This window comes from Nannospalax galili, unplaced genomic scaffold (genome assembly GCF_000622305.1).
Source record: "Nannospalax galili isolate Female #2095 unplaced genomic scaffold, S.galili_v1.0 scaffold161, whole genome shotgun sequence".
Classification (NCBI taxonomy): Eukaryota; Metazoa; Chordata; class Mammalia; order Rodentia; family Spalacidae; genus Nannospalax; species Nannospalax galili.
The window spans coordinates 721,617-748,358 of NW_008348586.1; the positions used below are offsets into that span (position 1 = coordinate 721,617).

General features: G+C 43.2%; 1 protein-coding gene and 1 non-coding gene across 2 annotated transcripts; one reads left to right on the plus strand and one right to left on the minus strand.

Moving 5' to 3' along the window:
• Positions 1-2,933: 2,933 nt before the first annotated feature.
• Positions 2,934-2,994, minus strand: LOC115072454. The gene has a single exon (XR_003851511.1). It is a non-coding gene; the product is annotated as a small nucleolar RNA SNORD104 (small nucleolar RNA).
• Positions 2,995-5,989: 2,995 nt separating this feature from the next.
• Hif1an (hypoxia inducible factor 1 subunit alpha inhibitor) lies at positions 5,990-21,629 on the plus strand. Its single transcript, XM_008845557.2, has 8 exons — positions 5,990-6,210; positions 6,457-6,707; positions 10,756-10,904; positions 12,975-13,120; positions 13,919-14,025; positions 15,041-15,104; positions 15,369-15,479; positions 16,233-21,629. The coding sequence occupies exons 1-8, from the start codon at positions 6,034-6,036 to the stop codon at positions 16,275-16,277; spliced, it is 1,050 nt and encodes a 349-aa protein (XP_008843779.1). The 5' UTR covers positions 5,990-6,033; the 3' UTR covers positions 16,278-21,629.
• The last annotated feature ends 5,113 nt before the right edge of the window (positions 21,630-26,742 follow it).

The window sequence follows — 26,742 nt, forward strand, 5'->3', positions numbered from 1 at the left end:
ATTTATTTATTTATTTATTTTTGGTCTTTTTGAGACAGGGTCTTCCTGTAGTCCCAGCTAGCCTGGAACTCACTATATAGGCCAGGCTGGATTTGAACTCACAGAGATTCTCCTGCCTCTGCCTCCTGAGAGTGCTGGGACTAAAGTCGTGCGACACCACGCCCAGCAAACTTATTAAAATTTAGCTTGGTTTTGTTAGATCCTTTCTCCAAATTGGTTTATCTCCTTGCTTAGATGCTCCCCGGCAATTCACAAATAAGCCTTGAGTTGACACCTTAGTTTCAGTTTCTAAATGTCTCCAGTCACCTTAACCCAACAAATGAAAAACTAAACCTATCACCAGTGGGGGCTTTTCAGAAACAAACCAAAGCCTCCAATTTGCCAGGAGAAACCGATTTCAAACAGGCCACAAACTCTAACTCAGTAGAATGAGAGACATGTTTGTACAATATTGTTTTCATTTTATTTACACAAAGTGGGGTTTGAATAACTTACACATTATAAATATGTACTTATTTGCATCAACTTTTAGGGCATAATCATTGGAACAAAAATCTATTCTCAAATATATACCAGAGTGCTAAAAACAGATGTGTACTATTCAATATATAAATTGCAAGTCTATCACAATCCCAGTACTTGGGAGGTGACAGCGCAGAAAAATTGGGTGTCCAAGGCCAACCTAAGCTATATGGGCTAGATGAGACTCTGTCTCAAAAAAAGTGTATAATGAAGTGATTTTCCATTTACATTACAAAGTTATGCAATCATCACCATTATCTAGTTCTATTTATTTTATATTTTTATGTGTATTGAGTGTATTACCTGCATGTGTGTAAGTGCACCCATGTCATGCAATCAATGCCCATGGAGGCCAGAAGAGTGTATAGGATCCTCTGGAACTAGAATTATTGATGGATGTTAGCTGTCATGTGGGTGCTGGGAACTGAACCCTGGTCCTCTGAAAGAGTAGCCAGTGCTCTTATCAGCTGTGCCGTCTCTCCAGCCCCCACCACTATCCAATTCTAAAATGTTTCCTCACTCCCCAGAGAAATTACATACCAATTAGCACATTTCCTCTATTTCTACAGATTGGCAGCCACTAATCTGCTTTCTGTTTCTATGGATTGGCCTATTCTTTACATTTTATATAAATGGAATCATAAAATATGTGGCTTTTGTGTCTGTCTTCACTTAGTATGAGATTTTCAAAGTTAATCTGTGTTGTATGTATTAATACTTCCTATAGCTAAATGATAGCCTATTGTATGGATATATAACACTTTTTTATTTTTATTTTTTGGTCTTTTTGAGACAGGGTCTCCCTGTAGCCCCAGCTGGCCTGGAACTCACTATGTAGACCAAGCTGGCCTTGAACTTGCAGAGATCCACCTGCCTCTGCCTCTGGAGTGCTGGGACTAAAGGCATGCACCATCATGCCCAGCTTGGATATACAACACTTTATACATTTATCAGTTAATGAACACTTGGGTTGTTTCCACTTTTTGGCTATTATGAGTAGTACTATAAACACTTTTGTACAAAATTTTTATGTAGATGTATATATTTGTGTATTTTCTTATTCTTGTTTTACTGAGTTTTGCTCTTTGGTTTTATTGTTTGCTTGCTTCTTTTTTATTTTATTTATTATTTTTAATTTATGTGTATGAGTGTATTGCCTGCATGTATCTAAGTGCTTGTGTTAGGCAATGCCTGTATAGGTCAGAAGAGGGTGTTAGGTCCCCTGGAACTGAAGTTACAGATGGTTGTTAACCACCATGTGGGTGCTGGGAATCAAACCTAGGTCCTCTGCAAGAGCAGTCAGTGTTCTTAACTGCTGAGCTGTTTCTTCAGTCCAGTTTGCTTGCTTCTTGAGGCAGGGTCTCACTCTATAACTTGGGCTGACCTGGAATTCACTCTGTAGCCCCAGAATGGCCTCAAAGTTGAGCTCCTCCTGCCTTGACCTACTGAGTGCTGCTGTGTGCTGGGATTGTAGGGTTATACCATCATACCAAGTTTGGATATATATTTTCAGTTCTCTCAGATAATGCTCTAAGAATAGAACTGCAGGGACACAGGATATCTTTTTGTTTGTTTGTTTGTTTGTTTGTTTGAGACAAGGCCTCACTATGTAGCTCTGGCTGGCCTAGAATTCACTATGTAAACTAGGTTGGCCTGGAATTCACAGACATCCGCCTATCTCCTCCTCCCCAGCTCTGGGATTAAAGGAATCTTTTTACTTCCTTGATGATGTCCTTTGGAATTCTTTTTTTTTCTTTTTTAATATTTTATTTATTATTTTTATTTTATGTAGATGAGTGTATTGCCTGCATGTATGTGAGTATACCCATGTCATGCAATGCCTCAGAGGTCAGAAGAGGGTGTCAGATTCCCCTGGAACTGGAGTTAAGGATGGTTCCTAGCCACCATGTGAGTTCTGGGAATTGAACCTGAGTCCTCTATAAGAGCAGTCAGTGCTCTTAACCACTGAGCCATCTCTCTAGCCCTATCCTTTGGAATTCTACTTTTATCATGAAAACGTGTTAATTTTTGCCAAAAATGTCCACTGTGAATATTGAGATGATATTTTTTTCTTCTCTTAGTAAGATATATTACATTGGTATTTCAAATGTTGAAACAACATTGCATTCCTAATACCATTTAGTGATGGTATTAGGACCCTGGATTTGGTTTGCTAGTGTTTTGTTGGAGATTTGTGTATGCATATTCATAAGGGATATTGGTCTGTTTTTCTTGAAATGTCTTTATTTCATTTTGATATATGGGGTCATGCTGGCCTCATAGAATGAATTGGGAAGTATTTCTTCCTCTTGTGTTTGTGAAGGATTATCATTCTGCTTTAAATGTTTGTTAGGGTTCATCAATGAATCTATTTCGTCTAGGCTCGTCTTTTTTTTTTTTTTTTTTTTCCAGCAATTTCCATCACCCAAATCAGCAGTCTTACTGGTGCTTTAAGTAGAATGTCATCACCGCTGGCTACCAGCTGCCCACCCACTCAAGGCCCAGACTTTCTGCCCTCAAAGATCTCACATATTGTCTTCTGACCACCTCATCATTAAAAACCCTAGGCTTTTCCTTAATGCCTTTTTTTATTTCTAATTCAATTTGGTTATAGGGCTAGTCAGATTTTTCTATTTCTTCTTGAATCAGCTATGATTGTGTGTGCTTTTCTAGGAATTCTTCCATTTGATCTAGACTCTCTGATGTTGACTCACAGTTGTTCATAGTATTCTTATATATTCTTTTTTTATACTTTTAAAATCAGTATTATGTCTCTTCATTCATTCTGATTTTAGTAATCTGAGTCTCTAAATTTTATTTATTTTTAATTTCCAAGATTATAAATTATTTGTTAAGATGAAAACACTTCAGATAAAACTAAAGCCTTGATTGCCATTCCCAACCCCAAACCCCTCCACAGAGATAAGCCTGTTATCAGTTAGTTGTATCATAGTTACTTTGTGGCATAATTATATAGTTAAGACAAATGTATTGATTTCTTTTGCTGCATAATAAGTTAAAGTTTGTTTAAACAGGGTTGGAGAGATGGTGAGATGGCACAGCAATTAAGAGCACTGGCTGCTCTTGCATAGGACCCCGGTTTGGTTCCCAGCACCTACATGTTGGCTAACAGTTGTCCTTAACTCCAGTTCCAGGTGATCCAATGCCCTCTTCTGGCCTACATGGGCATTGCACACACAGGTGCATTTAGTAATGCAGGCAAAACACTCACACACTTAAAAAAATTTGTTTAAACAAATAATAAATCTCCCCCCAAACAATACCAACTTATTATATCACATTTCCCACAAGTACAGGAACCACTTAGTTGAGTCCACAGTTCACTGGGTCCATAGTTCAAGGTCTCACCAATCTGAAATCAAGGTGTTCATGGGGTGACCTGATACTCTATGTCATTTTCCAAGCATGGTAGCTATTGGCAGCACTCAGTTACTTGTGTTTCTAGGACCATATTCCCACTTTCTCATTAGTTGTCAGCCAAGAATCTTTCATGGCTTCGAAGAATTCACCTGTCAGGGGTGGAGAGATAGTTCAAGCTAAGACCATTTGCTGTTCTTGCAGAGGACTCAAGTTCAGTTCCCATCACTCACATGGCAACTCACAACTGCTTGTAACTCCAGTTCTAGGGTATCTGATGCCCCTCTTCTGGCCTCTGTGGGCACTGCATACACATGGTAGGAACACTTAGATTCATGCAGGCAAAACACTCATACACATAAAATAAAAACAAATCTTTAAAAAAATAAAACAAAAAAACCCACCTGTTATTCCCTGACACATGGCAGTTTGATCCTTCAAGACAAATAGGACAGTATGTGCTATGGCTTCAAATCTCCTAGACTTCTGTCTCTGACCACTAGGCCCAGATTTAAAAGGCTAGAATGATAATGCCAGCCCCGCCCATGATAAATCTCCATTTTATTTATCTCAAAGTTAACTGATTGGGCAGTTTACCTATATCTTTACCACATAATGTAACAATTACAGGAACAATACCCCATTATAGTAACAAGTCCTGCTGTCATTTAAGGGGAAAGGCTTATTCAGGGTATGTACACCATGGAGTACACATCTTGGGATCCATTTTAGAGTTTGACCTCCCATAGCCAGCCATAAGAACTGTCTAGTAAGCAAGCAAGTGAATCAATAGGGTCTTTTATAACCAATATAGATTGTTTGAAAAATGTGGATGTCTGTGGTTGACCTCTAATACGAACATTGGTCTCACAGAATATATTTAAAATTGGGCTGGTGGTGCATGCCTTTAATGCCAGCCTTGGGAGGCAGAAGCGGGTAGACCTCTGTGACATCAAGGCCAGCCTGGTCTACATAGTGAGTTCCAGGCCAGCTGTGGCTACAAGGAGATCCTGTCTTAAATAAGAATATATTTAAGTAGGAGAGATGGTGACATAGAAAAATCAAATGATACTGAACAAAAGAAACCTTAATTTTATTTTACTTTTAAAAAAATATTTTATTTATTATTTTTATTTTATGTGTATGCATGTATTGCCTTCATGTAGGTAAGTGCACCCATGTCATACAATGCCTATGGAGGACAGAAGAGGCTGTCGGGGGCCCCTGGAACTGGAGTTACGGACAGTTGTTAGCTGCCTTGTGGGTGCTGGGATTCGAACCGGGGTCTTCTCCAAGAACAGTGTTCTTAACCGCTGAGTCATCTCTCCAGCCCCTATTTTTACTTTTTTTAAAAAAAGAGGTGGTTGTTCCCAGGCTGGCTCTGAACTCAACTGAAATAATCTTCCTGCTTCAACTTCTGGAGTAGTTGGGACTACAAACTTGTGATCTTTCCTCGATTAAAAAAATATTTATTTATTCATATTTTATGTATATGAGTGTATTGCCTGCATGTATATAAGTGCACCTGTGTCATGCAACGCCCATGGAGGTCAGAAGAGGACATTGGATCCCCTGGAACTGGAGTTATGGATGGTTGTTAGCTACCATGTGGATGCTGGGAATCAAACCCAGGTCCACTGCAAGAGCAGCTAGTACTCTTAACCACTGAACATCTCTCCAGCCCCTTCCCTTGATTTTGAAGGAATTCAATTTGCCATTTATCTTCTGCTTAGGCCTTCAGAACAGCTTTACCCAAGATCTATCAATGTGACTATTACATTTTTCTAGTGATTCCTTAAGTGGGTCTAGAGTTTCTTCTCCTCCACCCAGGAGTGCAAAGTTTAAAAATTAAACTGGCTCCTTCCTTGCCTCTTGTGTAGGGTTGGGCAGTATTGTCTGTGGACTGGCTGACCAGGTAATCACCCCTTTTCAGAAAGATCAGGTCTAGGCCCTCCTCCAGGAACGGAGTGGAGCAGCAGGTCACCATTAGGAGGTGCGTCCCCAGACCACCGCCCCGCCTTTTTAATGAGTCGGGGCCGTTCTCTCCAGCACTTCATCTCTATGGTGTCCGTTGTGTTTGCACCCGGAAAGGGCGGAGCTTCCGCTTCCGGCGGGGCCGTCCCTGGAGCGGAGATGGCGGCGACTGCGGCGGAGGTTGCGGCCTCCGGGTCTGGAGAACCCCGCGAAGAGGCTGAAGCCCTGGGCCCCGTCTGGGAGGAATCCCAGCTGCGAAGTTACAGCTTTCCGACGCGGCCCATCCCGCGCCTGAGTCAGAGCGATCCCCGGGCGGAGGAGCTCATCGAGAACGAGGTGGGGGGCGGGTCAGCGGCCGCTGGGGGAGGGGCCCTGGGGGAGGGGCCCTGCTGGGAGCGCGGTGGGAGGCTGAGGCCGGGAGGGTGCGAAACCCGCGGGGCTGTGGGATGTGCGAGGCGGGAAGGAGAATTCGTGGCACTGGACTGAATTGCTCTGAATTTGAAAAGTACTTGCCGTCAACGCAAAGAATTCAGTAGCCCCTTGGAGGTTCCTTCATTTGATTTTTCCGATGTTTTTGTTTAGGAGCCTGTAGTTCTGACCGACACAAATCTTGTGTATCCTGCCCTGAAATGGGATCTTGAATACCTGCAAGAAAATATTGGCAACGGAGACTTCTCCGTGTACAGTGCCAGCACCCACAAGTTCTTATATTATGATGAGAAGAAGATGGCAAATTTCCAGAACTTTAAGCCGAGGTCCAGCAGGGAAGAAATGAAATTTCATGAGTTTGTTGAGAAACTGCAGGACATACAGCAACGAGGGGGCGAAGAGAGGTAAGTTGCCAGATCGCTGTTTTCCTCTAGGTTTAGGGCCTCTACTCTCTGGACTTGTTTGGTGGTGTGGTGACATGGGTGAGTAGAGATTGACATCCAAACGCAGAATGAATATTCTGCCCTTGTGTCTTGTAAGGACGTTGAGTTCTTAGTGGTTCTTTCTAGCTTGAGGGATGAGACTATCATTAGCCTTGAACTGTGAATCTAATTTTGTATCTTCTTTATATAATGAGAGTTACAGTTGCCTTGAAGGGTCAGGCAAATGAAGTGCAGGAACCTGGCCAGGTGGAAAGTAGAATGAGGCTGGAAGAATATATACCCTGTTCAAAATGAGACATCGTTTCTTTGCTTGTTTCCATTTGAGATGACTGGCCCAGGGTTGCTAGATCGTCTGATTTTTCAAGACAAGCTCCAAATTAGGATTCTTATTTAAAACTTTTGATTTTTAAGTGTGGGTGACTTTTTCTTTTCTTAAAGTAGGGAGTCAGGCAAACTCAGAGATTGCCAGCTTTCAATCTTTGTCGTAAAATACTGTGCTTGCTGGGGACAGTGCAAGCTAAAAAGTTACATAGTTTATTACGATTTGAAGGTTAAAGGATAGTAGGATCCTCTCACTTTGGGAAGATCAGAATAAAATAGTTGTAGATATTCTGTGTTGTACCGGTGTTTGCTGATATGAGACACACTTGGCAGAGTGAATCTCGTTCTTTGTTTTTATCCCTGATTCCAAGTCTAGCGCATTATATAGTCCCAGACAATATTCAGCCCCACACTGCAAAATTTCCTCTAGGGAATTGCTTTCACCGAGTACTTAATAGTGAATGATTGTCCCACACTTGGTGCCCATACCCAGGCTTCTCTGTAGTGTCTTGTCTTGGTTCTCTTCCTCATGCCCTATCAGCAGTATGTTGCTAAATGAATAGATTTTAAATGTCTTCATTTCTGGGTCACTGAGATGGCTGAGTAGGTAAAAGTACTTAGCAACAAGCCTGACCACCTGAGTTAATCCCCGAGACTAACACAGTGGAAGGAGAGAACCAACTTCTGCAAGTTATTCCCTGACCTCCGCATGTATGTGCATATTCCCGGGTATATGCACAGACGTGTACCACACACACATACATACAAATAAATAAATGTAATTGAAAAGGAAATTTTTTTAGGTTTTCATTTCTTCTTGACACTTAGCAGGTGTCATATTGATGGGCTTTGACCAAAGTAGGTTCCAAGATCTGCCCTGTGTGTGATCTTTTCTTATGTCTTATCAAGGCTTGTTGATTTGAGTTTTCTCTTATATTCACTTCATATTTAGCACAACATGTATGTGCATGCTCACACACATAGCATTAGGAGAGAAATGTATTCGAATGGTGCTAGGGTTTGCAATTCTATTACGTGAACTTGTGACCAAGAATGAACATAAGATATGACACATGCTGCAGTCGGTTGAAATGTCTTGCCTCATAGTGAGAGCATTTTGTGTCACGAGGTATGAATGATGGGGCTGGAGAAATGGCTCAGCGTTTAAGAGCATTTGTTCCCCTTACAGAGAACCCAAGTTCAGAACCTCCTATAACTCCAGCTCTAGGGAAATCTGATGCCTCTGACCTCTGTGGGCACCTGTACTCACATATACATCCCACACTCATACGTGCACACAATTAAAAATGAACCTTCAGCATATTTTAAAATTTATTTATTACTTTTATGAGTGTATTGCCTGCATGTGTGTTAGTGCACCTGTATCGTGCAATGCCTGTGGAGGCCAGAAGACATAACTGGATCCCCTGGAACCGGAGTTATGAATGGTTGTTAGCCACCATATAGGTGCTGGAATTTGAACCTGGATCTTCTGCTAGAACAGCCAGTGCTCTTAACCACTCAGCCATCTCTCCAGCCCTGATGTGAATCTTAAACATATTTTTAAGTATGAATTTTTTAAAGTATGAATGATAGAAGACTCATTCCAGGGCAGTGTGTATTTTAATTGTGATTAAACAGTCTTCAAGGAAAAGTTTTTATTTGTACATCTTGTTCTGATTGGATAAAAGGTATTTGACTCCTCTTTGAGCTATTTTGAGCATTTATTATTCATGTGTAATAGCAATATTGTTTACATTCACGTCTGGGGAATAGAACTCTTACATGCAAAAAAGTCCTCCTCCTTAGCTTGCAAAAAAAAAAAAAAAAAAAACTTAAAAAAAAAAAAAAAAACATTTTTAAGTATTATAGCCAGACATGGTAGTATATACCTGAAATCCCAGGAGACAGGAGAAATAGGAATTCAAAGCCAGCCTCTGTTATATAGTAAATTTGAGGCCAGCCTGGGTTACATGTGATCTTGTCTCCAAAAAAAAAAAAACGGAGCTTAAGAGCTGGCTCAGTGGTTAAGAGCACTGACTGCTCTTATCGAAGACCTAAGTTCAGTTCCAATACACACGGCAGCTAACTAACTGCTCGCAACTCAGATTTCAGGGGATCCAATGTCCTCTTCTGACCTTCATGGGCATTGCATTGCATGCACATGGTATACTTAGATACATGCATGTAAAACACTTACATAAAATAAAAATGAATAAATTAAAATTTAAAAACACAAAGCAAAAAGATATATATTATAATCTATAGAAGAGTCCACAGGTTTTATTGAGTCTTGATGCTTCCTTATAGCTAGTTTTTCCAACTTACTAAGATTTCTGATCAATACTTTTTTTAAGTCTTAAGATTTAAATCAACGAAGTGCCTTTGAGCCTTTTGAAGGATGGGACTACTTCTATTTCTTTGTCAAGTTTGCCCTCTTATTAATGTATTGTGTGTTGTCTAGGCTTTTCATATCTTTTAAGGAACTTGTGGTTTTCTTCTGGTATGCTAGGAGCTTGGAGTTTGCAGCAGATGAGGTAGTCTCCTCACTGTAGCTGTAGAAGACTGCTACAGGTAGCTGGCTGACTCGGTTAAGATAAACTCAGCTTCAAGCCAGAGCCCAGTGACTTGAAACAGCAGAGTTTATTTCTCACTCTTACACGTGTTTTTCATGGGTCACATCATCTTGTTGACTCTGGAACCCAAATTGTTCCAATAACTATAATCTAGAGTTTGTAGTTGGGTATATGAGAAGGAAAGATAAAGTAATACAGACTTTTTTTTTTCCTTGAGACAGGGTCTCCCTGTAGCCCCAGCCGGCCTGGAACTCACTATGGAGACCAGGCTGTCCCTGAACTCACAGAGATCCACCTGCCTCTGCCTCCCGAGTGCTGGGATTAAAGGCATCCACCACCACGCCCAACAGTATAGACTTTCTTAAAATTATGCTTGGAAGCAATACAAGTCCCTCTGTGGACATTTCATTGGTCACAGCAAGTTAAATAAGCAAGACTGTCTTTAGTGGACATAAAAGTTAATTCTCCCATGTAATACAAAAATAGTAGTATATTAAACATTTCAGTTTTCTGCATCAAAAAAAAAAGTTAACTCTCCCACAAGGAAGGACCACCTGCTAAACAGTGTTACAGCCAGCTACGGTGGCCATTAAAGAGATGTGTCAGACTTTGAGAATCTGAAAGAAGGCAGCTTCATCGTTCTAGGCTTTATCGATAAGTGTCCAAGAAACAATGAAATTGTGTGAAAGTTCTGTGTGTATGTGCATTTTTGTGTAAAACCCTGAATTCTTACATGGTCCATAGTGCGTCCCAGAAGGGTAAGTAAATTATATCTTTAAAAAGAAGCTTGGCGTGGTTGACTGGGTGTGGTGGCGCACACCTTTGATCCCAGCACTTGGGAGGCAGAGGCAGGTGGATCTCTGAGTTCAAGGCCAGCCTGGTCTACATAGTTCCAGGATAGCTGGGGCTACAGGGAGACCCTGTCTCAAAAAGACCGCCCCCGCAAAGAAAAAGAATACACTATGAGAATCCATGTTGTTTAAGGTTTACATGGCTGCAGCTGTTCTCTGTTGGAGATGCTGGTAATAGATTTGTGTTTCTGGGTATAGAGGGGTCACATACCAGGGACTGTTCTCATGTACTGATGAAATTTTTTTTCTTGGGGAATGTAGGTTGTATCTGCAGCAAACTCTCAATGACACTGTAGGCAGGAAGATTGTCATGGACTTCTTGGGTTTTAACTGGAACTGGATTAATAAGCAACAGGGAAAACGTGGCTGGGGGCAACTGACCTCTAACCTGCTGCTCATCGGCATGGAAGGTAAGAAGCGTTTCAGAAGGTGGCTTGTCTTGGAGTCAGGCAAACATGATTCCTAATCCTGTCACCACCATTTACTAGTTCTTTGCCTTTGAACACATCATTGAACTCTTAAAGCCCAGCTCCCTCATCTGCAAAAGGAGTATGATAGCATTTTATAAATAACTAGTCAAGAGATAGCATCTACTTTAAGTATTTAAGGTAGTTTCATACACTCTTTAAAAGGTTTTTTTTCTTTTTGTCAGCTGCTATGTGAGACCACTTTGAAATACTCTGTGCTCCATTGCATCTGTCTGTATTGAAAAGGTCTTTATCCCTATGAAAAGGAGGGAACCTTATTTTTCTAATATGATCCAACAGTGTCTCTTAAATGAATAATAAGTTTAATGGAGTTCAAAATTCAAAGGGTGGAAGTAGGTATTGGCCACGAATCTCTTCTGCCAGGACCCCCAGCTTCTCAAGATCCCTATCCAGAGGTGTTGTATTTCCTGCTAGAGAATTTTATGCAGGCAGAAGCAAATACATGAATGTTTCTTCTGGTTTGGTTTTGTTTTGTTTTTCTTTACTTGAATAGAAAGGGGAAGTGTTTTAACTTTATTCAGGAGAAGGAATGCCACTTGCAGGGCAGGGCTTTTATTTTTATTTCTAGCACTAGTTCTGTGTTAGACCTAATGGTATTTAGTAAATGGTGTTTCCTCAGATTTGGATTTTTCCTGGCAGTAGTTAAAAAACAGTTTCCCGAAGTGTAACTTTATAACATTTACCTGCCCCTTTAAAGCCAGCTATTGTTTGGTCTGCTAGAAAGAATTCAGTTCTGGTTTCCTTGATTCTGAGTTAACCCATTGCTTTCCTTTCCTGTGGTAGGGTGCAGGGAAGCAGATGCCTCTGGTAGAGATGAGAGAGCTATTCTCCTTTGAGGAGGCATGTGGGCTCTTAGCATTAGGAAAGCAGCTGTTTTGGCATACCTAGGCTGGCCTGGGAGTTTTGTTTTGTTTGTGACAGGGTTTTACTATATATCTCAGATTGGACTTGAGCTCACTAGGTAGCCCAGGCTAGCCTCAGACTTGCAATAGTTCTTCTGCCTCAGCTTCCTGAGTGCTGGGATTACAGGTATGTGCCACCATGCCCATCTGGGAATGTTTTCTAAATTCAGATTGTATGAAGGGTATGAATGTGACCCCAGTTACACAGGAATAGATGGAACGTATGCATTAGGACAGAACTAATTCAAGGTAGCATTTTATTTTTATGTATGTTTTAAAATTCGTGGCACTGGGAATTTAACCAAGGACCTAGCCCTGAACCACTGAGCTATCACTTGCCGTTTTAAAAACATTTTCATTTTGAAGCAAGGTCTCACTATGTTATTGCTGTGTGTGTGTGTTTGTCATGATCCTGTCTCCTGCCTCAGTCTCCTAAGTAGCTGGGATTACAGGCCTGTACTACGAGGCCTGGCCAAGGTGGCATTTTATATAAGGTATCTTAATTATGTAACCCTCTCTAGTAATTTAATAATCTTCCCCTCATTGAGAGTCAGCAGCCCCAGTGACCCCCCAGTGTTTTTCTGAGAAGTGTTGCATCTCACAGGTGTGGGGAAGTAAGAACCGGTTGAGTGGATCTGTGGGCTCCAGAAGAGCTACCCAAACAAGACATACTCAGAGAACTTAAAATGATTAACTCCTCAGAATAGAGCATGGATGCATGTTGATCCCAGTCATTTCTGACTGTTTTGCTTCCCTTGAGTTCTTGCCATAGTCAAGAAGAGTGCAGGTATACACAGTTGATATTGTCCTGCTAGACTTGTGTCATTTTGAGGTGCTCTTGCTTCTATTAGCCATCCTTTAGGAAGTTTGCTTTGCCAGCTCAGATGAACTTTTACCCAGTGAGTTAGAATTATTACTCATAAAATACGAGAATTTACTAAGAGTTGTAATTGCAGTTTTCCTGATTTTGCCTCGGAGTCTATGTAGAACTCTTAGCTGGGAGGGCAGGCTGAGTTTCACGTCAGCATCAGGCTCTGCATTTTACCTGTACAGTAGAGCCACTAAGGCTAAGAAAATGTCTTTCTTACAGGAAATGTAACACCTGCTCATTATGATGAGCAACAGAACTTCTTTGCTCAGATAAAAGGCCATAAACGATGCATATTATTCCCTCCGGATCAGTTTGAGTGCCTCTATCCATACCCTGTCCATCACCCATGTGACAGACAGAGCCAGGTAAGCTTATGTGGTCTGAAGGGGGTGTAGAACTCCAGATTCTAGGAATTCTTTTGAGATCAAAATCTGGAATGTCTTTGCCTTTCCCTGTGGTGTTATGTCAGGCTGCATTACTGGCTGACCTTGCCTTACAAATAAGCCTACAGAAAAATTTCACAGCGTAACATATATTCCAGCCTCCTGTGGGGTCTCCAAATATTTGTAAGTCTAAATAGCCCATAGAGCAAATTTTTGGAGGTGGTGGGGGCAGACCACATCTTTAATGTTGGTGGACTTAGGTTGTTTAGTTTGGTCATTCAGTGTCATCAAACAAAATATGAATGTCTCCATTGACTTTAATAATTGTTTTCTTTTGTCATATCTGCTATTTTTTTTTTGACAGGGAGATGAATAAATAAAATTGAGATATATCTTTCCCTCTCTGTATATTTAGATATAAGTGAAGCATATATTGCTTGATTTTGGCAGCCAGAGATATCTCTTCTTGAGGAGAAAACTGCCTAGCACTTCATTTAGGAGTCTTTTCTGTTTAGTATTTGTTTTGGAAAGACAGTTTGAAAGGGCTTGGGTGATGGAATCCTAACTCATCATGTCCTTGGGCTTTTGAGGAGATCTCTGAAGTACAGGAGCATTGAAGTCTGGCATTCTTTATCATGTAGCATGTAAGCATGGACTTCCTCAAATTGTTCTCTAAGAGAGGGGGGTATTCAGTGTACATTGTATCTTCTTCTGGATATAAATTCCAAATATATTTTTCAAGGCACTGGACTGATCTTTTTTCTTTTTCTTGACCTTTAGGTGGACTTTGACAATCCTGACTATGAAAGGTTCCCCAATTTCCAAAATGTGGTTGGTTATGAAACAGTGGTTGGCCCTGGTGATGTTCTTTACATCCCAATGTATTGGTGAGGAGATGAGGGGTGGGGACCCCTTGGGAATACATTTCTTTTCCCATTCCCAGAAAGCTTTATCTGTATCCCTTCTCAATTGTAGCAGGATTTGTCTGTAAAGATTAGCTTATCCAGATGTGAGTATACTAAGATTGCTCAGTGGTTAAGAGCACTGGCTGCTCCTATAGAGGATCCAGGTTTAGTTCCCAGCACCCACCTGGCAACTAACAACTATCTGTAACTCTAGTTCCTAGGGATCCATTGCCCTCTTCTGGCCTCCATTATTGCACACATGTAGTGCACTTAACGTGCAGACAAAACACTCATACACAGAAAATAAAAACAGGGGTTTTGTTTTGGGGATTTTTTTTTTTTTTTTTTGAGGCATGGTCTCCCTGTGTAGCCTTGGCTAGCCTGGAACTCTCTATGTAGATCAGGCTGGCCTGGAACTCACAGAGATCTACCTGCCTCTGCCTCTCAATTGCTGGGATTAAAGGTGTGTACCACAATGCCTGGCTTAGATTTTTTTTTTTTTTTTAATTAAAAAAAGGAAGGAAAAGGAGGGGGCTGGAGAAAGGGCTCAGAGGTAGGATCATTTACTGCTCTTACAGAAGATCCAGGTTTGGTTCCCAGCACCCACATGGTGGCTAACACCTATCCTTAGCTCCATTTTCAGGGACTCTGATGTCCTCTTTTGTCCTCCATGCACCCCAGGCACACACATTGTACACTTAGAAACATGCAGGTGAAACGCTCATACATAAGATAAAAGTAACTAAAATTTAAAAAAAAAAAAAAAAAAAAGCAGGACAATTCCTCAGATAAATCCACAGAGAATCTGAGAAGCTTATGGCTGGGAAAACTGTACTCACTTCTTTGGTATTTGGAAAGTGAACATCATCGCCTTCAGCCGACTGTGCTTTAGAGATGAGCATAAAGATACTGTCTTCTAGTTCCCTTAACTGGGCTGTACCTAGTGTTCCATCCTTGTCTCTGAAAAGTAAACAGGAGCCTATTTGTTTTCATATAGGTGGCACCACATAGAGTCTTTACTAAATGGAGGGATTACCATCACTGTGAACTTCTGGTACAAGGTGAGTATTATCATTGGATATATTGTATATCATTGGTATATTTGTGTGTTGTGTATATGTCCGTATGGAAGTGGGCTAGTAAAAAGTAGGAATAGTAAGTGGTTTTGGCTGGGATCAGGTGGTTGGTCTTCCTTGGAAGTGATTCCCAAGGAGATGGACAGGAATAGGATTGAATTGTTTTTCTTAGAAGGGAGCATCGTACTAGAGAGGTAACACTGAAGCTTGCTGCTAAAGGCATTTCCTGAGCTGCTGCTTTCTTTGTAGGGGGCTCCCACCCCTAAGCGAATTGAATATCCTCTCAAAGCTCATCAGAAGGTGGCTATCATGAGAAATATTGAGAAGATGCTTGGAGAGGCCCTGGGGAACCCACAAGAGGTAAGTCAGAGTTGGGGGACATTCTCAGTAGTTGTTGTCCTTTCTCCATATAGTTTATGTACATATTTAGGAAATCCTTGTTTTCTGGTGAAAGCTGGGCCTGACTGGCAGATCAATTATAATATGTTCCATGCTAGTAGTAATGTCCCCCGTGGGACTTTTGTGCCATCTGGGGACCCCTGAGAGGATTCTTTTGGAATGGGAAGTATGCAATAAAGCATCTCCTTGTGCATTTCCAGCTGGGTCAAGGCTGCTCTAGGTAGTGTTGATTTCTGCTTCCCACCCAGGTGTACTGCTGTCCTGGTCCATTGGGTAAAGGAGGGAGGTTTGTATTTTTAGTAGTTTTACCTCCTTCCTGTGGTTAGTCTCAATTTCAGAGATGCCTGTGGAGTTGGGAAGTAGCACTAAGATCCATTGTAGGTGGCCTTTTGTTGAAGATAGAGAAGCAATTAAATTTTTTCAGGCACATTCTCAGGTGTTTGGGGCTTATTAGCTCCTCAGATCTTTTCTTGTCTATTTGGTGCTACTTGGAAATACAGGATATTACAAGACAGAAGATAAAATAAGGTGGATTTCCAAAGGGCTGTGCCCCAGAATAACTGATACTCAGGAAGGTTGATTAGAGAGTTTACAAGATTAAATGAGCATTTTGTCCTTGTCCTTGGCTGAACATTGATTGTCTCTAGACATACCCAATCTTACTTCAGAATCAGGGGATAGCCGTTCTGATGGGCTCATCATGTCTCTTTACAGGTGGGGCCCTTGTTGAACACCATGATCAAAGGCCGTTACAACTAGCCTGCCAGAGGTCAGGGCCTCTTGCCAGGTGACTGCTATCCCGTCCACACCGCTTCGTTGATGAGGACAGGACACTCCAAGCACTAGTATTGCACGCTGCACTTAATGGACTGGACTCTTGCCATGGCCCTGGAGGCAGGTGTTGAGGCAAGGCAGGGTGGTTGACACTTCACTCCTGCTTGGAAGGATGTCACCCTTGCCTCTTGTGCCCCAGCACCTTCCCTCTTTGACCCCCTAAAGTCCTGCATTCAGTGTGTGGAGTCCCAGCTTCTGGTTGTCATCATGTCTGTGTGTGTTTGTCTGTCAACCTCAGGGTGTGTGTGTGTGTGTGTGTGTGTGTGTGTGTGTGTGTGTGTGTGTGTGTGTGTGTGTGTGTGTGTACACATACATGCACATGCATGTATCTGTACCATGTTTCCTCCTTCTGGGTTAATGTCATCACTTCTGGCTCTCAGCCCTTATTCCTGAAGCCTCGGTGCCTCAGCCTGAGAGAAAGGAGATGGAGATGCTCTTGTATCCCTACTATATCTGGGCTGTGGCACCAAAGTGAGTCTGCCCATCAGTTCAACCTGCCTTCTGCCAATTTTTGCAGCATAGTCAGGCTCCAGGCTGGTTAGGAACAGCTGCTGGGACCCTAATGGGGAGATTGAGAGGAAAAGCCTGTCTTTGGAAGCCTAGATAGCCTTCTAGTGAGAGAGGATTAGATAGGGTTCCAGCTGAGACCTACAAGCTCAAGCCATATATAGAAAGAAACAAAACCTTGGTTCTTATGAGCCAAGGGTTGTGCATGTGTTCCAAATTAAAGGCACATGCAGCTTTTCTCTTTCAGCACCAGCTCTTGCCCCTGTGCTAGATATTAAGGGAGTTCTACTAGTTCTGGCTTCTTTAGGCTCCAGGGGTACGAACTTCGCGATATGTGTTTATGTGTGTGCACACTTGGGTACACATGGGTGCACTCATTTGCACACTTGTATCTGTGTGTGTCCACACTGGCCAGCCTCTGTGCTTACCAAGGTTCTCTACTGCCTATCTTGTCCAATGTGACAATACAGTGTGAGCCCCAGATACTGCCTGACTTAGCCCATAGCTTTTAAACTCGGATTTTAGCCATTCTATCTTAGCCAGATTTCACTGTAGCCTACCTAAGGCTGACTGGCTAGAGCCTTCAGACCCTACGTCCCTCCCTGTCCAGGCCATTTCCCCTGCTCCTGATGAGCTTCCTGGCTGAGTAGATGAAATGGGTCAGGCTTAGGCAGCTAACTCACTACCTTTCATCCACCTCAGGGCAAGGGCAAAATGTACTCTTGTCTCTTAAAACCAGTGCCTCTGCCAGACCCAGCATAATGTCCCATGACACCTTTGGTGTAGGGAAGCTGGTAGAGCATAGAGGTAGAATTTACTTTTCTCTTATTAGCTGCTTATGGGAACCCTTCTCAGGGCCATCATTCACATCTGTTCAGAGGGAGTGGGGCCTCTGCAGTTAGGCAGAGTGGTGATCTTGTCCATTTACCTCCTTTGTCCATTGTCCTTTTCTCTAAAATCTGAGCTGGAAGTTTGATTTTATTCCCTTCTCTCCCACTTTTTTTTCCTCCTTGCCAAAGGTTTACTTTCAGTGTCTGAGCTACGGCTCTTACCCCTGAAGCTCAGTTTACATTGCCCCAGTGGACTGAGGAGATGCATGTGTATGCTTGTGCGCACCTGTGTGTGTTGGGGAGGGGTGTTTATTTTAGTGCCCCATTCTGGGTTCTGTGATGCATTATGGGTGTGCAGACCTGGTTCCTTCTCAAGTATAGCTCTTCAAATACAGCCAATGCTGGGAAATGTGATTGTAGTAAACTCCATGCCTCCATCTCTTGGGAAAGAGGAGTGCAGCAAGGGAGCAAAGAAAATAGAGGGTGAATTTGGCCACAGTTACACTCGGAAAGATGGCAGATTATTTTTGTTCTCAACAGATCCTCTGTGTTCCTGGCTCTACCCTCAAAAGTGTGGGTGATATTCAGCAGGGACTCTGGGTCCACTTGGCTGATCCTTCAGAGTCCTGTGCATCACACAGGTCTGACCTATGGTGGCTGGGTGGGAGGAATGAAGTTAGCTTTGGGACCTTCACGGGATTGGTCCTGATCCCTAGAGTGATATGGTAGTTACCCCTAACTTTTTAGACCCCTAATATGTTCCTGTTGCTTTTATCTCTGTTCCTCACAGCCCTGAAAGGTTGGGCTTTTCACTTTACAGATGAAGAAATGAGGCTCAGAGTTACGTGATGAGTGGCAATCAGGATTCAAACCTAGTGCTGTTTGGCTGCAGACCCCACCCCTTCTCCTTCCTTTCCACCCAACTGTTGGTTTTCTTCCTATCCCCAGGCCTTACCCACTAGGCGGTGTGCAGGCAGGCTCAGCCCAAGAGGGTGTGGAAGATCTATTTCAGGGTGCAAGCCCTTCTGGGCTCTAGCTAGAGACATGAAGAAGCTGCCTGGGAAGCCATCTTACAAGTGAAGGGCACTGGGAGCAGTTGCAGAGGCCTGGACTCTGGATCCTGGGGCATACACTGTGCCTTTAAGTATAGGTCCCACAGCTTGTCCCGGGATACTTCTGCATCAGGGCTGAAGTATTCCTAGGTGCCTGTTCACTTACCTAGGTGAGGGCTGCGCAGGCTCAAATTATTGCTGCTACAGGATTTCTTACCCCATTGTAGCCGGCCTGCGAGACAGACGTACCAAGGAAGGTGGAGACTTGGGCTAGTCTAGAGGTCAGCTGTGTTGCAAGCTCTCACTTTTATGCCAGCAGTACAATGAAAACTACTGTTTTGTGAAGTCAAATATTTACTGGGGGGTTGGAGTTACGGGGAGGAGGAGGGACTGTTCTGGGCATCAGTTGAGCAGATGCCCAGGATGCCTGGGGGAGACCAGCTTCCCCTACAAATCAGAGCTCTAAATTACAAGGTTTTTACCAACGCGAACAGTTGGGGGAAGTCGTCTGCTCTCATTTGCGTAATGGTTTCTGTCACTGGTGATTAGACACAGGATGAAGGAAAAGAAATTTGACAATTAGGAATGAGCCATCATTAATCTGAATCTGTTAGGAGACAGAAAGGGGAAGGATCCTTACTAGTGGGCCAGCCCAGTGTGGGGAGACACTCCCTCTCTCTGACCCCCGGAGTCTTCTGGGCCAAGTATCCTTTTGGAGTTCCCACATGTGTGGGCAGAGCTTGAATTTCTTCACAGGCTGGGGGTCCAGTCTCCAGCCTGAGGTAAATTTAGAAACAGACATCTTTAGGCATGAGCCAACAAAGATAGAGATAGATGGGTGTCAAATACAAGCCCTAGGGCAAAGAATAACACTAGGATATTTTTGACGTGTGCTTACTGTTACGGGAAGTGTCTGTAATAGTCAACACTGTTGGTCCCCCTGTGACAAATGTTTGTCACATTCTAGCACTGTGGGGTGCGTAGAAAACCTGGCCCTTTCTGAACTCCAAGAGCTTCTGGTAGTTGGTGAGGAAACCATAAGAGAGTAGCAGAGCCCTCATCAGTTCAAAGTCAGAGACTGTTGTGGGAAGGAGGGTGGGTACAGCACTGGGCTGTCCAAGGAGAGACTCATTCTGGGTTCTCAACAACATTGACTTAACCACACATCAGTGCAGCCATGGCTCTGGAGGACACCAAGTTCTTTGGCCCAGACCACTGAGCCAGCATAACAACTAACTATGAGGCTGAGTCTTAAGGTGTGGAGAACGGAGAACCCAACTTAGATCTTCCCATGTCTGAGTTACCTCACCGTTTATCCCTCTGTCCCTTGAAATGCCAAGGATAATACTAATTTGTACCAAGTCCTCAGTTTCATTAATATGTTCCTTAGATCCCAGGTTTCTTCAAGGGTCAAGATGGAGTTGTCTCCTTTCATAATACAAACTTACCAGGGATGGTGCTATCTCACTCCTTGGTAAGTTCCATACCTCTGAATCTTACTTATACCCTTCAGAATCTGGTATAGAACTTAGCAAGGGCTACAGGCAGTGCCCTGATCATTTTTATCTAGATAGGGTAAGGATTGGATGTGAAAGTAGCCCAGGGCTTCTAGAGGCCCGGCTTTCAGTGCATGTCGTCCCCTTGGGGATTGCCAGTTGCTTGGTCTCCAGTTCCTGCCCATTTCTCTTGGTGTCATCTTAAAGCACCTGCTCTAAACAGATCTTTCCATTTCCTCCTGCCCAGGCTTTCCAGTGGCCTTTTCACCATGACCTCTTCCTTGAAGACACTCTATAGCTGCAAGTGTTGGGCAGCTTGACTCATGGGTGGGAGGAAGGTGTGGAGTCATCCTACTTCTCCATCTTCATTTCTGACCTCCGATAGCTATGCTGACTTGTCCCTGGTTAGTTCCCGTGTTCTGTCTGCTGTCCTTTTTCCATTCCTTTGTCTTTATATACTGGTCCAGCTTGTCCCACTCTGGTAGTCCTTTCTGCTTGTCATTCAGCCAGCTCTGTTTAATCCTCATAGATCCATGGGATCCTGAATGGAGCCCTGATGAACACTTTAGGGTCATTTCTGGAGGAACAAAGGCTCAGAAACTGGCAGCCTCTGGGCCCATGGGCCTGTGATGGGTGAGGTCTTGGAGATGGATTGGGGAGGGACCTAAAGAGGTAAAGGACAGTAGGAGTTGGTGAGGCTACTACAAAATGGAGCCAGGCTTGGAAACCTAGAGTGGAAGTACTGAACATTGTGTTTCCATCTAACTGTATACATGTGCCTTAGGGTCCAGCAGTTCAGGGATGAGGGGCATTTTCCAAATGTCTGCTAATTTCTCTCAGGTCTTTGGCTCAGTGTCACCACATTTAACAAACCTCTGTGTTCCAGGGATTGCTGTGGGGGAAGCAAGGTACTGAATAGTCTGGTGTCAGGAGGGGAGGCCTCATATGAGAAAGACTAGAACAGTAGGGAAACAGAAGAAAGGGACCCAGTGGTCAGACTACTCTCTGTTCCTCCAGGAGTATAAGAGCTAATTCAAGAAGTCAGTTAAAAACTGCTCTCCCTCCTTACCTAAAATCTAGTCTCATTTTGGGAAGGAATGTGTGTCCTTTAACTTTCAAGGGTAAATAATCTGGTATAGGGTTTGAAAGCGTGAGCTTTAGAGTCTAATACCTTCTTAGACATTTCTAGCTTTGCTACTTACCAGCTGGGTTTGACCTTGGTTGATTACTAAGACACTTGTGAGTCTCAGTTTCCTTAACTATAATCATATGTGTGGGGGGAAGGATTTTGAAAATATCTACCTCAGAGTTGTTGGATTAACTGAAACAATGTCTGTAAAGCTTTAGCACAGTGCCTGGCAAGCACTTAATAAATGACTGTGGTGGTGGTTATATTATGTGACTTATTTAAAGACTTGGCTTCAGTGATGTATAACAAATCACCAATAACATCCTCTTGAGAAAAGCATAGGGAAAAGAAGAAGAAAGACACCCCCACCCAAGGGTCTGGTATTGAGTTGGGGGCAGACAGAAGTCTTTGTATCTAAATTGATACCTCTTCTGCCTGATGAGCCAGACTCCTGCTTCACAGAGCAACCTGAACCTTGGGGAGGGGCTGTCAGGTCTGAGCTCTCCTCACTGACAGGCTGTGGGAGCTAAGTGGTTTCATATTCCACCTAAAGCTGCCTTGTGGTTTGCTCCTAAGGGTGAACATGGGTCTAATCCATGCCTGCTCATGGTACCAGTCCCTACCCCTTCTCAGGGACCTTTGACTCTTTCAAGGACCCTGTTGCCACTGCCATTTAAATTCCTTTGGAAGAAATAGTATGACAGATGAGGCATCTTTGGTTCACTTTTATGCCATTCACTATTTAAATTAAAAGTGTGTTAAAATTGTTCTAGGGCAGAGGGGCATTAGAATTGAGAAAAATGGGTGGGTAGTAACAGGTACCATTTTGAAGCTAGGCATGGTGGTTCACACCTTTAATCCCAGCACCTGGGAGACAGAGGTGGAGATATCTGTGAGATCAAGGCCTGCCTGGTCTACGTAGTTCCAGGCAAGCTGGGAGCTACAGGGAGACCCTGTCTCAGAAAGCAAAAACAGAAATAGGTACCATTTGTTGAGTGCTTCTTTTCCAGGCACCATACTAGTCCCTTCTACTGGGTGTTCTCAGTTTAGTGGGAGAATTAAGGAGGTTTGGAAAAGCACAGTAGGGCAGGCCTTCTGTAGGAAATGACAGTCTAAGCTGATTTCTGGAAGATAAATTGCTACCTAGGAATTTTGGGAAAAGTAGAAGGTATGTTTCTTCTTGGGTTTCTCTTTTGCCTGGCCCAGAGACAAAGGTTGCTCCTTGTTTTAAGGGGTTTGCTGTGAACCATTCCAAAGGGAAAGGCCAGATGATAGACCCTCCCCCCCATATTTAAAAAAACCCTTTGGTTAGTCACAGAAATCTACAACTCTGGTTGCTGGCTCACATTTGTCTTGGAGGGCAGATGGATTGGACTTGCTTGTTTCAAGTGCTCCGCTGTTCTCATAGACATTAGCCTCAGAACCAGACCATTTAGAAAAGGTGCTGAATCAAATTACCCAGACTTCAACCTGAGATGTATTCTGGTTGGCTGGAATTCCCAGCATCTTCCACAGTGGAATCTGACTGTTGTCTTTTAGGCTCACATCACTCCTAGCTGCCCCCTTTATCTCACTGAACCAGTCCCCTCCCACCATAGCCACTCATCCTCTCACCTTAAAGACTGGCGCAAGCCCCATGGGAGAAGATGCCTTGTGCCAAGCCATGCCTCTGGGCTGCAGGCCATTCAGAGTTACCTTGTAGTCACCTCTTTCAAGATAACTCTGGCTCTGGGCCTTGGCTGCTTTCTCTGTAGCACTAACTGATTTTGTTGGTTTATTGTTTGCTTACAATTTACTCACTGGTCATTAAGGTCAGTCCTGTCTTTAGGGAAGCTCTGCACATTAACCTAAAATCTAAGGCATGTCTGGGCCAGGTTTTTATTCCATTTGAGTACTTACAGTGTGAAATGCAATGTAGGGGGGTGGTTGAGCACGAAGACTTTCCTTACTGCTGGGTCTGCCATTCTGTATGACCTTGGACGAACAACAGACTCGACACTTGGCTTCTTCGGAAGTACATACCTTGTGAGGGTTACATGAAACAAAGTAAGTAAAGAAAGGTTTAGCACAGGGATGACCATAGAAAGAGCTTAGCCATCTTCCCAAGCTTCCTGAGGCCCCAGCCTTCTGTCTTTACTGAAGTCTACCTCTTCTCCAACTAGCTACCCAGCTAAGGTCTAGTCTCAGGGCATGCCTACTTGTCAGTTCTTGAGCAAGGCACAAGTTTGAGCCTTCATTCCTGCTCAAGGAATTCCCTTTCCCTTATGAATGCAGGACCTCTGACTCTCACAGAACCCTATTATCACTTCTATCACTGGGCAGTGATCTCACAAAATCTATTTTCTACAATATTAAACATAGCCAGAACAAAGTAAAAACAAAAGATACCAGACCTTACACCCCTTCCCCACTTCCAGGAATAAGAAAACTGCCTGAAGGTTTGTATTAGCTGGTGACAGTAGTCAAGGGCTGGAAGGAGACACTGATGTATGCAGGAGGTACAGTAGGCCACAATGCTGGAAAATAAGTCGGTGCAGGCTCTCATGCTAGTATACAGGCAGATCACCACAGGCTTGAAAAGATTGCTTCTACATGTTTTTGAATTTTTATTTCTGACCATGTTGAACAAAACTATCCACTCTATAATTAGCATGGCCATTGTTCTCACAGAGCTTGATGATGTACAAGTGGAGGCTTTGGAGATGATGCCTGGGTTTGAATTCCCACTTGCCACTTCTAACCCTAACCTCAGGTAAGTTAACATCTCTGGGCCTTAGTTTCTTCCCTGTAAGGTTGTGAAATCACATCATTGTTGTGAGGGTTTATGAGAATGTTTTCAGACCTCTTCCCTCCCCCAGCTCAGGGTGAGCACTTGAGAAATACATTTATTATGAAATATTGTATTGGTGCATGAAGAGAAAGTGCTGACAGCAGAGTGTTTCTGACCCTACTGTGATTTTTCTGGATACTGTTCTCAAAGTAATCTCAGGAGAGGCGACTTGGGGTACAGAAAGCAAAATGTTAAAATAAGGTAGTAGAAGGAACTAGAAGTATATAAAGCAGGGTTGGAGTCAAAGAGGGTTCTGCTAGGGCAAAATCTTGAGGACCACAAATGGAGATCTAGGCTCTGGATTGCTGTCTCATCCCCAGAACAAAAAGAGGGGCAGGAGACTGTGTGCAGGACGTGGCCGCCAAGTGGGAAGAACGTGAATTTCAGGGACAGTGAACCTAAGTGTGGCACACGCAGCACAGGGCTACTACCTTCCTTTCAGGCCTAGTGGGACAATGTATGAAAGTTCCCAACACTGTCTCTGAAGTTTGCTATTTTAACAGGTCCCCTCATGTGACTAATGGGAATGGATAACAAGTGAAACCGTGAACACAGTGCCTAGTGCCCACTCAGGGCATAATAAATGTTAGTGTCCTTTCATTTTTTTTCACCTTCGGAGGCATCTTGTTCATCTAGCAGTAAAGGGAACACTTAGTTATCTGTGTCTTAGCATGACTAATACCAAATTTTCCTTCTTTTTCTGGGGTGTGGTCCCAAGAGAGTATAAACAGAAGAGTCATGAGGAGGGGATAGGACTACAGGATTGGACGTGGAGTCTTCGTGTGGATAGTGTGCCTGGAGTAAGCCTGAGGTAAATCCCAGGAAGGTGGGTCCCACTAAGTGCTGTAGGGAAAAGCCAGGTGAAGACAGCACAACTAGTAGAGACAAGTATTGTCAGCAGAATCTTAGGAGTAGTGAGTGACTCTAGGTCAAGGTTGGGAGAGATCTTGGAGTCAGCCAGGTTTCATCTGAGAAGTGGTGGGTTTGCCAAGAAAGGAAGAAAAGAAGCTGAGTGTGGTGCCACATGCCCTTGATCCCAGCACTCCAACAGGCAGATCTCTGAGATCAAGGCCAGCTTGGTCTTCATAACAAATTCCAGGCCAGCTGGGACTACAGGGAGACCTTCTTTCAAAATAACTAAAATAAAAATTTTTAAAGGAAGAAAATAAAGTTTTATTAAAGTGAGGAGACATTTAATTATTTTCAGAACTAAGAAAATGTACCACCCAGTCAAGATATGTAGTAATCACCCAAGTGGGATTCTACATTTATGTGAGAAAGTATAGTGAGATGCAGAAGTACCCAGAATGCAGTGGGCTGCATTCAACCCAAGTGGGCTGACTGACAGCATTGATCTATAGTGGAGACCCTATGACCAGGCTTAAATAGAGGTTTCTGGGGCCCTTCAGAGTCTTGTCAGTGGCCTCACCAATGTTTCTGGCTATTTTATAATCTCAGCCACCTGAGAAAGTAACCCCGAATAGATAGGGTGGCCTAGTTGCTTCCGTTGTAGAGACGCATCTTTTAATGGTGGAAGCCTTAGAACAAAGGCTAGGCATGTTTAATAGCATCAAGCCCACATCGTTTCTTTGCTTAAAGTAATCTATGTAGGTTTTGTTTTGTTTTTGATTTGTGTTTTTCCTTTGAGATGGGCTCATAACCCAGGAAGGTTTTGAATGCTCTCTTTTATTTATTTTTATTTCATTTATATGAGTATATTGCCTGCATGTGTGTAAGTGCACATGTGGCATGCATTGCCCACAGAGGTCAGAAGAGGGTGTCAGATTCCCCTGGAACTGGAGTTATGAATGATTGTTAGCTATCATATGGGTGTTGGGAATTGAACCTGGGTCCTCTGCAAGAGCAACCAGTGCTCTTAACTACTGAGTCATCACTTCAGTCCTTGAATGCCGTTTTAAATCCTCCTGACTCAGAATTCCAAGTGTTGGGATTATCAAAATCTGTGGGGGTATTTTTTTGGGGGGTCTTTTTGAGACAGGATCTCTGTAGCCCCACCTGGCCTGGAACTTACTATGTAGGGTATGTAGGGTATGAACTCATCCTGGCCAAAATTTTTGTTTTGACATGTTACCACAGGGTGTGATGGCACACACCTTTAATCAGCACTTCTGGGAGGCAGAGGCAGGTGAATCTGTGTTTGAGGCCAGCCTGGTCTGTTGTGTAACATCAACTTTTTAAATTAAAAATATTGAGTATTTCCATTGAATTTTAAGTTGAAATCTCACCTGTATCTGTAGTTTTGGAACATCTAAAATGATTGAAGATTTGCCATTACATAAATTTAATTTGTTGGAGTTAGAATCGTTTGAGTCAGATGAATGAAGTTCTTAAAAAAATCAAAGATGGAAAGCTGGGCATGGCCGTGCAGACCTGTGGTCCAGCACTTGGGAGGCAGAGGCAGGTGGATCTCTGAATTCAAGGCCAGCCTGGTCTACAATAGTGAGCTCCAGGCCAGCCCCCACTGCAGGGAGACCCTGTCTCAAACATAACCGCCCCCCCCCAAAAAAATAAAAGATGGGTGTGGT

What these genes read in the sequence shown, in the direction of transcription:
- Hif1an (XM_008845557.2), top strand. Translation starts at nt 6,034, where the DNA reads ATGGCGGCGACTGCGGCGGAGGTTGCGGCCTCCGGGTCTGGAGAACCC. An exon ending in CATGTGACAGACAGAGCCAG is followed by an intron (nt 13,121 to 13,918) that starts GTAAGCTTATGT and finishes CTTGACCTTTAG; the next exon opens with GTGGACTTTGACAATCCTGA. An exon ending in CTGTGAACTTCTGGTACAAG is followed by an intron (nt 15,105 to 15,368) that starts GTGAGTATTATC and finishes CTTTCTTTGTAG; the next exon opens with GGGGCTCCCACCCCTAAGCG.